This window comes from Haematobia irritans, chromosome 4, assembly GCF_050003625.1.
Source record: "Haematobia irritans isolate KBUSLIRL chromosome 4, ASM5000362v1, whole genome shotgun sequence".
In the NCBI taxonomy this organism is placed as follows: Eukaryota; Metazoa; Arthropoda; class Insecta; order Diptera; family Muscidae; genus Haematobia; species Haematobia irritans.
In genome coordinates, this window is record NC_134400.1 from 73,162,230 (window position 1) to 73,174,158 (window position 11,929).

The window sequence follows — 11,929 nt, forward strand, 5'->3', positions numbered from 1 at the left end:
ATTTCTTCCAATATATAATATGTTTGAAAGCATATTGGTCTAAACAATATAATATGTTTGGGTAGTCTAAGTTCCAAACATTTTGTATTTCCAAATTCAATAATGTTGTCTTCCAAAAAACTATATGTTATTATGTGAACATATAATATGTTTGGAGGCATTTTTGACCCAAAAATATTATATGCTGAGAAGAATTTTCTCCCAAAGAATATTGTGCTCAAAATTTTTTTTCTGCCTAATTGTATATTGCCTCACATTTTTTTCACTTCCATGAGTTTTTTTAGTTCTTAGCACCTTTTTCTGTAATACAAACATTGTAGAAGAAATTATTAAATTTTATAATTTTTTTTGTTCAATTTTACCTTTTGCCGGACGGGGATTCGAACAGTGGACCACACAGCTTGTATGCCAGCACACTAACCACTGGGCTACGTAGCTGTTATGGTCATCAAGAGATAATTATCGTTATAAGTTATATTTATATAGCATAGCTTGCGGCGCCCACGAGCCGATGCAAACATAACATTGTTTAACAACATAACATTGTTAAACATACATTTGTTGGCAGCATGGAGCAGTGCTTGGTCGTCCGCCTTGCGTGACAGGGGTCCTGGGTTCGATCCCTGCTTCGACCAACGCCATTTTTTTTAAATATATTTTTTAACATATATTCCAGATTCGTTCGGAAGTTCCCGAAAATGTGTTCAGCATTACATACTATTATATTAAATTTTTACTACGAAATTTTAAAGTGTGTTTTATAAAAGACTTAAAGTCAGAAAAGAAAAATGCTTGATATAAACGAAATGGACTGAGTTCAAATCAAATATTATTTTTTTTATTGCAAAAATAAAAATTGTGTAACAAATAAAGGTTTTTGTATACAAGTTTAAAATTTTCGAAGAAATTCAAAAACTCTTACAAAAGAAGAATTCGAGTATATAAAAATATTTTTCCATCGAATCCTAAGGTTAACGATAACCATTCAAAAGCACATTATATTTAAATTGTAAACAGTAATTTTACAACAGCACATACATTTATTTTGGTGTGAACAATTGTTTGCTAGCATGTAACCCCAATAATTTAGATATACAAATAAATATGAATTTTTATTAACGAATAATTTTGTACTTAATTTAATTCTTAAGGCCGGTATAAATTGGTATTATCGCGTTAAAATGGCCATGTTTACCCTTTTACTTTTCTTTAATAATTTCTTTTAAAAAAAATAAACTTATTCAATTGTTGCTTTGGATCTTTCCCCACCATGTTATAATACAATTTACCGGAAAAAGTTGTAATGTTATTCTGGTTTTGCCGCTAAAATGAGAAATAATTTCGAACTCAATGCCCGCTTTTATTTTCGAAAAAATCCGTCAACTCTTCTTGGACTACTCATTAATAAAGAGGAACTAATCTTTGTTTTTATAGATCTTACTGTTTAATTTTTCACTGTTTTGCCCTGTTTTCATTTTACTTTCACAACTCTAAAGAGAGTGCACTGAAAAAATATTGTCGTGAGGCCAAAGAGTTCATGTCCTTAAAATAAGAATACAACTTTTGCTTAGCTTAGAAGACGTATTTCTCTAATATAAAGTTTTTTCCATGTTCAAAGGTCGATAGTTTCAATGAAGTCGTGTTGTCGTTATAATTAAGTGATTTGACTTAAAAATGGGTATCATAACATGAAAGAACAAATTTTTGGACTAAGGTCAACTTGAATTTAATAATTCAGAAAAATTCTTTAAAATTAATGAAACTGTCTTTAAATTTGTTGCATTTTTGCATCTTGACTACAAGGCAAAAATCATTAAAAAATAGGATATGTTTTTCAATACTTTATTTTAAAGACATTTTTTACTTGAAACATAGCATAATTTCTACTGGAAGTCTTGTTTTTAACGGACATTTTATAGCATATGAAAAAAAGCTGAAAAAACGAAAAATTGAAATGTGCTTCGTAGAGTCAAGTACACAAAACCCCATTTAAAAGAGAATTGTGTCTTAAAAGCATCCTTACTTGTATTCTCCGCTTCTTTGGTTCGGAATCAATACCAAAATTGTTAAAGTGGAGACACAATCTTTGGAACCGGACATGCTTTTTGTTCAGTGTATAGTGCCCTTTCGTTAGTTTTTATGAAGATCCCTTTAATTACCTTTGTTTGAATATTTTGACTTACTCGTCCCACGTTCCGATTTGTTTTGACGAAACAAAAAAATTGTGCCCGTAATGCGAAAATGATAAACAAAAATCATGCTCTTTTTTTCAAATATATTTTATCTGGGTTCCGAATGAATTTTCTCTCCGAATACTCATTTTAATATTTTACTTAAGCATATACAATCACAACATATATATGTTTACTCATAATATGTAAATTTATACTTGTTTATATTCACACGTAGTATTTTTCCTATATTTAATGAAATTTTCTTTGTGTATATATATTTGTAATGCGCCAATTGGTTACTTTCATTATTTTACTTCCAGCATACACTTTGTCTCTCTTTGTAAACACATATATGTTTATGGGCTATTTCTAAATTAATATATGCTTGAATTCAAGCATATTATATTTACAAACATTTTATGTCCCAAACATAATATGTTCTACCATATTAACATATATGTCTCAAACATATTATGCTAGTTTATGAACATTATATGTTTGCACTCAAAAATATTGTGTTTAAATATTTGAGTTCCAAACATATAATGTTTATACCCAAACATATGAAAAACAGTCTTTTTCGTCCGTGTAACAAGTATGTTTCCTTAAGGTTTGAAAGGATTCTTAGTACGAACGAACTAAAATATTTTTCTATGCCAAGTGTTATTCGTATGTATGAAAAGCTTTCTATAATAAAGGAAGTCAGAATTATCATTTTATAAGAAATTTTACTAAATTTGAGGAAACTTGGGTTTAGTTCGGTTTTTGTTTATTTTTACGAATGCTTTGTTATCACACGGATGAAAAAGGCTGTTTTTCATATGTTTGGCTATAAACATTATATGTTTGGAACACAAATTTTTAAACACAATATTTTTGAGTGCAAGCATATAATGTTCATAAACTAGCATAACATGTTTGGGACATATATGTTAATATGTTAGAACATATTATGTTTGGGACATAAAATGTTTGTAAATATAATATGCTTGGATGCAAACATATATTAATTTAGAAATAGCCTATAAACATATATGTGTTTAGAAGCTTGGAGCGCTATTTAACAGGGAGCGATATTGAATTAAGTTGGTGGTTGTTGCTTGTTATGACAAAATTAACATTTTATTTTTCCTTGGGCAATTGATCAGCTACTTCTTTGATCCTTACAAACTGTGTGGTCCGCTGTTCGAATCCCCGTCCGGCAAAAGGTAGAATTAAAATAAACAAAAATCATACAATTGAATAATTTCTTCTACAATGTTTGTATTACAGAAAAAGGTGCTAAGGAGTAAAAAATCTCGTGGAAGTGAGAAAGATGTGGGGGAATATACAATTGGGCAGAAACAAAATTTTGAGCATTCAGGTCGAAAACCTATGTTGTTAGCACCTATATTACCTGTTTATTTTCATAATTCATTATGATTTTAAATATATAAATAAATAAATAAAATTTTGAGCACAATATTGTTTGGGAGAATTTTTTTTAAGCATATAATATTTTTGGGTGCAAAATGCTTCCAAACATATTATATGTTCACATAATAACATATTGTTTTTTGGAAGACAACATTATTGAATTTGGATGCAAAAATACAAAATGTTTGGAACTTAGACTACCCAAACATATATTGTTTAGAAATATGCTTTATATATTGGAAGAGATCAAACATATAAATGTTTGGGCAATACCCAAAAATGTATATGCTTGAAGCAAAATATGTTTGGAAGTATATGTTACAGAAGCAATTTTTTGTGAGCGTGCAGTGAATAAATTTTTTTTGTTCAGTAGTAAATTCTTATACCCAGCGAAGAAAACAGTATTAATGAACTATTCCTAACTGCTTTCAGTTTAGGAGTTTTTTACTGAAACAAGTAAATTTTATTATTTCACACACAAATTTATCTTAATGGAAATAAAATGGCTAAACTAAATTGATGAACATTTTTGCCTTTAGTTTCGAAGACACTTTTTTCTGGGTGTAAGTTTTTATATTTCTATACAAGTTCCAGACCCATCGGCTCCTGAAATTTGGCAAGATGTGCCTCAATTTGGACCATGTTTGAAGTAATCACTATGGCAATAATACTGCGAACAAAACGAACGCCAGTAAAAAAGTTGTACTGTTTTCCCTTCAAGAATCCAGTATGTTCAGAATATTCAACTACAAAAACAATATATTGTACCAAGCACCGATAAGTATACTTATATCGTAGGTACCACGCCTCCGACAAAACTTAAGGGCGTCTAGAATGTTTATTAAAATTTTAAGCAGTATCTGTATCCAATTAAAATTAAAGAAAACTCGAATAGTTAGAAACAAATATCTATATATACAAATATCTATATACATGACGCACCATGGATGAGTCCACCTACAGTAAATAATCGAAAATATCTTAGGGATAGCCTCTCTACCATCCTGTTTTTATTGTAGATCCCACGGGACCTCATCATGCTAGTATCGCTTCCGGTGTTATCATAGACAGGAGGACTAGTGTGTATCTTGAATTAGTTCTCTTCTCTCTGTCCAATACTTTTGTGTTATCAAAATCTGCTGTATGTCCTCTCTCAAGGATATGTTGCGATAACGCTGTTGATATTTTTTATGTCTGTTTTATTTTTTTTTGTTGTGAGCCAACATACAAAATGTTTTTTTTTTATTTAAATCACGAAAATCGCGGATTCAATCCTTTTTTTAATTGAAATATCTTCAATCACGAAAATGATAGTACCAATCACCCATTTTGATTGAAAACCAACACGAATAATACAATTAATTAATTCACCCTCAAAAAAAATCGCTTCTTTAACATATGTTCCAAACATATTTTGCAGGAAGCACATATATTATTGCATACTGCCGAAACATTAATATGTTTGTTTTATGTGAACATATTATATGTTTGGAAGCATTTTGAGCCAAAAATATTATATGCTTGGAAGAATTTTTCCCAAACACGATTGTGCTCATTCCCTAACATAGTCGTAATTTTCACTTCCACGATTTTTTTTAGTTATTGGCACCTTTCTCTGTAATACAAATAATGTTGAAGAAATTATTCACTTTTATAAATTTTTTAAATTTTACCTTTCGCCTGCACGGAGAATCGAACCGAGGACCATACAGTTTGTAAGCCAACACACTATCCACTGGGCTACGTAGCTGTTATAGTCACCAGTAGATAATTATCGTTTTAAGTTACATTTATGTAGCATAGTTTGCAGCGCCCACGAGCCTATGCAAACATAACATTATTTAACAGAAACATACATTTGTTTGCTACGTGGAGCAGTGGTTAGCATGTCTGCCTTGCATGCAAAGGGTCGTGGGTTCAATCCCTGCTCCGACCGAACATTTTTTTTGTTTTTTTTTTTTTTTAATTTACACATTTATATTTATACTATATTAATTTTTTTTTTAAATGAAACTTCGAAATGTGCGTTATTAAAGATTTATAGTCAGTAACAGTGCTTGATATAAACGAAATTGACTGATTTTTGGATAAAATATTATTTTTTATTGCAAAAATAACAATCTTGTAATAAAAAACTGTTTTTGTACAAAACTTTAAAATTTGGAAGGAATTCAAAAACTAACAAAAGAAGAACGTGGAGTCGAGTATAAACATACATACATAATTTTACAATATAAACATAAATTTATTTAGGAGTGAACAGTTTTTTACTAGCATTTAACACCATCGCTCTAAAATTCCTTTTATTTTTCTTTAATAATTCATTTTAAAGAAAATAAACTTTTTAAATTGTTTTAGCTGTAAAACTCGAACTTAATGCCCTCTTTTATATTTGATGGTGTCCGTCAACTCCTCGTGGACTACTTTTTAATAAAGAGGAACTAAAGTTTGTTTTTTTACATTTTACTGTGTAATTTTTCACTATTTCCTCCTTATTTCATTTTACTGTCCCAACTCTAAAAAGAGTATAGTGCCCTTTCGTTATTTTTATGAAGACCCCTGATTTCTTTTAACGAACCAAGAAAAAAATTGTGCCCATAATGCCAAAATGATAAACAAAACACATGTCCACACATACATAAAATGCTGCTCTCAAGGCGAAAACATAAGCTGTTTGTTTTTCAAATGTCTATTCTCTTGGTTCAGAATGTATATTCTCTTTATTCAAATTAAATAATATTTAGACTTAAACATATCAAATTTTTGGCCTTATCATAAAACAGTTTTCCGAAACAACATACAAGCGGTTTCACAGAAATTGTTCTCTTTTGACTCTTTTGCTGTGTTATATTGATATCTTTCGTCAACTCTCCCGGTTTCCATCTCTATTTCTCTCTATACTCTCTCTGTCACTTTGAATAAAATATCACAACATATGTATGTTTAGTCGAAATTTGTAAATTTTTATATGTTTGTATTCACACATATGATTTTTATGAAACATTCATGCCCCAAACATAATATATTCTAACATATTAACATAGATGTCCCAAACATTTAGTGTTAGTTCAGGAACATTACATGTTCGCACTTAAATATATTGTGGTTTAAAGTCGAGCCCGAAACACATTTTGTTTACATCGGAACATATGAAAAACATATTTTTCTAACAGTGTTGATATTGGGAAATAATAAATTGATATTGGCAAGAAATTTCAATCACAAAATCTTATTTAATTTTGTTTGAAATAAAAACATATTCGTTTCTTATAAAACAGATTCAATATTTTATTTTTGTGAATTATGCACCCTCAAAAAAAATCGCTTCTTTAACATATGTTCCAAACATATTTTGCAGGAAGCACATATATTATTGCATACTGCCGAAACATTAATATGTTTGTTTTATGTGAACATATTATATGTTTGGAAGCATTTTGAGCCAAAAATATTATATGCTTGGAAGAATTTTTCCCAAACACGATTGTGCTCATTCCCTAACATAGTCGTAATTTTCACTTCCACGATTTTTTTTAGTTATTGGCACCTTTCTCTGTAATACAAATAATGTTGAAGAAATTATTCACTTTTATAAATTTTTTAAATTTTACCTTTCGCCTGCACGGAGAATCGAACCGAGGACCATACAGTTTGTAAGCCAACACACTATCCACTGGGCTACGTAGCTGTTATAGTCACCAGTAGATAATTATCGTTTTAAGTTACATTTATGTAGCATAGTTTGCAGCGCCCACGAGCCTATGCAAACATAACATTATTTAACAGAAACATACATTTGTTTGCTACGTGGAGCAGTGGTTAGCATGTCTGCCTTGCATGCAAAGGGTCGTGGGTTCAATCCCTGCTCCGACCGAACATTTTTTTTGTTTTTTTTTTTTTTTAATTTACACATTTATATTTATACTATATTAATTTTTTTTTTAAATGAAACTTCGAAATGTGCGTTATTAAAGATTTATAGTCAGTAACAGTGCTTGATATAAACGAAATTGACTGATTTTTGGATAAAATATTATTTTTTATTGCAAAAATAACAATCTTGTAATAAAAAACTGTTTTTGTACAAAACTTTAAAATTTGGAAGGAATTCAAAAACTAACAAAAGAAGAACGTGGAGTCGAGTATAAACATACATACATAATTTTACAATATAAACATAAATTTATTTAGGAGTGAACAGTTTTTTACTAGCATTTAACACCATCGCTCTAAAATTCCTTTTATTTTTCTTTAATAATTCATTTTAAAGAAAATAAACTTTTTAAATTGTTTTAGCTGTAAAACTCGAACTTAATGCCCTCTTTTATATTTGATGGTGTCCGTCAACTCCTCGTGGACTACTTTTTAATAAAGAGGAACTAAAGTTTGTTTTTTTACATTTTACTGTGTAATTTTTCACTATTTCCTCCTTATTTCATTTTACTGTCCCAACTCTAAAAAGAGTATAGTGCCCTTTCGTTATTTTTATGAAGACCCCTGATTTCTTTTAACGAACCAAGAAAAAAATTGTGCCCATAATGCCAAAATGATAAACAAAACACATGTCCACACATACATAAAATGCTGCTCTCAAGGCGAAAACATAAGCTGTTTGTTTTTCAAATGTCTATTCTCTTGGTTCAGAATGTATATTCTCTTTATTCAAATTAAATAATATTTAGACTTAAACATATCAAATTTTTGGCCTTATCATAAAACAGTTTTCCGAAACAACATACAAGCGGTTTCACAGAAATTGTTCTCTTTTGACTCTTTTGCTGTGTTATATTGATATCTTTCGTCAACTCTCCCGGTTTCCATCTCTATTTCTCTCTATACTCTCTCTGTCACTTTGAATAAAATATCACAACATATGTATGTTTAGTCGAAATTTGTAAATTTTTATATGTTTGTATTCACACATATGATTTTTATGAAACATTCATGCCCCAAACATAATATATTCTAACATATTAACATAGATGTCCCAAACATTTAGTGTTAGTTCAGGAACATTACATGTTCGCACTTAAATATATTGTGGTTTAAAGTCGAGCCCGAAACACATTTTGTTTACATCGGAACATATGAAAAACATATTTTTCTAACAGTGTGTTATAAACAAAAAAAATTGGATCTTGTTATTTGTGTGATCAAACAATCACAGAATCTTATTTAATTTTGTTTGAAATAAAAACATATTCGTTTCTTATAAAACAGATTCAATATTTTATTTTTGTGAATTATGTTATAAACAAAAAAAAATTGGATCTGGTTATTTGTGTTCAAACAACTGAATGGTGAAAAAACAAACTATACAATTCATTATCTTCCTTATCATAATAACCATGGCAGCATGTTCCTTCTGATATTTAGATGCGCTTAGATTTCCAATAAATCAGAAGTCTGTAAGCTAAGTTAGTTTTTCTGAAAGTAAACTGAATAATTAGAACTTATTTTTTTTTTAAATAAAAGTTAATTTTGTTAAACATTACCTACATATAATATCAAGTTGAATTCTTAGTTCCAGGTTGTAGAGTTATAATTTATTCTTTTGCCGTTGTAGTCTTTTAGCATTAAAAGGCGTATTGAGGGACTTAGCAAGTTTAACTTTAGTAGCAATTCCTTTTTTAAATTTCCACACATTGATACACATTTTGCTTCAAGCATATTCATATATTTTCAGGATTGGTGCAAACAAAATATTGTTTGTATTGTTCAAACATAATATGTTTCACCTGCTATAAAAAAATTGTAATAACATTTTCTTTGTGTATATATATTTTTAAGGCGCCAATTTGTTATTTCCATTCTTCTACTTGCAGCAATCTCTCTAGGAATCTCATTCTAAACACATATATGTTGATTAATATATTTTTGTATCCAAACATATTATATTTACATAAATTTTATGTCCCAAACGTAATATGTTCTATCATATTAACATATATCCCAAACATATTATGCTAGTTTATAAACATTATATGCCTGTACTTAAAAATATTGTGTTAAAAAAGTTGAGTTCCAAACATATAATATTTACACCCAAACATATGAAAAACAATCCTTTTCGTACGTGTATGTATTTTTATAATACAATCAAGGATGCATTAACAACTGTGTTGGAAATTTATTCAAGCAAAAATTCTTCCCATTTCGTCGTTTGTGAACTAAAAAATATTTTACAAGTTTTCCTTTGGCTAAGTTAGTTTTCGTTGTGGTTACGAAAAATTTACTATATTAGCGTAAATTTGTGGAAAAAAACTATGTGGAAGTTAAAATCCTACATACTCGTAACTACTGCATAATGGAAACACAACCAAGTGCAGATTTGGATTCAGCGTCCCAAATAACCTTAAAAACAATATTCAGTTCTTAATCAACAGAACTATAAAAACTAACTTATTACATACACACACTTAGACATTAGAAAATGTTATTTCTTTAGTAATATGTAATAATTAAAGTATATTTAATATTTTTCGCGATTTATATCAATTCAGTAAATCGTGAACAAAATCAAAAGTTGTGCACCGATTGTAATGAAATAAAGCTCATTTTATTCGAAATATAACTAACTGTTTCTAGAACAAAACTATGATTTTTGTCCCATTTTTATTTTTGAGGAATTTTTAAAAAACAAATTACAGGTCTGATTTTAGAAGACCTCCCATGAATATAAAATCAGTACGCATGCATGCCTTATAAACACAACTTCCAATTTCAGGCAGTTAACATGCCTGAATTTGCAAGGAATGGGTAGCCAAGGTTTTGGGTAGCCAATCTAGTCAATCCTAGCTATACATGTTTCATCTCCAGCTAGAGCGAATTTTCACAGTCTTCAGTATAAATCTTCCCATTTTGAACCATATTCACCACCACTTTGTATCAATAAATTAAAAGCCAACTTTGTTTGAAGGAATGCGAATGTTGTTTTTATTAAAAAAAAACTCTGTACATCCGTAGCTATACATGTTACGACTTTTAGGAATATGGTGTGGGAGGTTATATATTGTTATATTTGATCGCTAATAAATAATTATTAAAATATTTTCGTTTAAGGATCCATTGCCAAAACGCTCACTTGCTCTGAGTTGCATAAACGTGCTGAAAAAATAGCCGCTTTGTTGCAGGAAAAGGGGAAAATAGAGCCCAATGATCATGTTGGTGAGTATCTCAAAACTCTTCTGTTGTTCATTGCATTGTTATGGACTAATGTATTTTTCTTTATGCATTGAAGCTTTAATATTCCCTCCTGGCTTGGATTTGCTTTGTGCATTTTATGGATGTCTTTATTTAGGAGCTATACCAATCACCATTCGACCTCCACATCCACAAAATTTAATTACAACGTTGCCAACTGTAAGAATGATAGTCGATGTTTCCAAAAGCGTTATTGTGTTGTCCATTCAATCCATAATTAAATTACTGAAATCGCGAGAAGCAGCGGCTTCAGTAGACCCAAAAACATGGCCCAATATATTCGATATTGACGAGAATCCCAAACGGAAACTCTCCAACATATATAACTCGCCATTGGATTCGACCGCTTACTTAGATTTCAGTGTGTCAACTTGTGGCAGATTAAGTGGCGTCAATATAAGCCATCGGTAAGGAATATCTCACTTTACGGTTTTCCATCTCCCACTAATAAAATGTATTCTACAGCTCCCTTTCCAGCATTTGTGCCAGTTTGAAACTAGCTTGCGAGCTATATCCTTCGAGGCACGTCGCATTATGCTTAGATCCCTATTGCGGTCTGGGTTTTGCAATGTGGACACTTATTGGAGTTTACAGCGGCCACCATTCTATTTTAATTGCTCCATACGAAGTTGAAGCGAATCCAAGTTTATGGTTGTCCACTCTATCGCAGCATAGAGTTCGAGATACATTCTGCTCTTATGGAGTTATCGAGCTTTGCACAAAAGCACTTAGCAACTCTATACCTGTATTGAAGCAGCGAAATATTGATTTGAGGTGCGTTCGTACATGTGTGGTTGTTGCCGAAGAGAGGCCCAGAGTACAACTCACACAGCAATTTTGTAAACTATTTCAAGCGCTTGGCTTAAACACTAGATGTGTGTCTACCTCTTTTGGATGTAGAGTAAATCCAGCTATATGTGTACAAGGTGCCAGTTCAGCTGAAAGTGCTCAAGTATATGTTGATTTGCGGGCTCTTCGGAATAATCGCGTTGCGCTTGTGGAACGAGGAGCACCAAATTCTTTATGTCTTATAGAATCCGGGAAACTTTTACCTGGTGTAAAAGTAATAATTGCTAATCCCGAAACCAAAGGCCACTGTGGAGACTCGCATTTAGGAGAGATATGGGTATGCAATA

General features: G+C 30.5%; 1 protein-coding gene across 1 annotated transcript in view; it reads left to right on the plus strand.

The window, feature by feature from the left end:
• Positions 1-11,929, plus strand: part of DIP2 (disco-interacting protein 2) — a 635,079-nt gene that overhangs the window by 562,939 nt on the left and 60,211 nt on the right. The window contains 3 exon segments of the mRNA XM_075305884.1: positions 10,653-10,757; positions 10,831-11,200; positions 11,259-11,919. Of these exon segments, the coding sequence (XP_075161999.1) occupies positions 10,653-10,757; positions 10,831-11,200; positions 11,259-11,919 (1,136 nt within the window).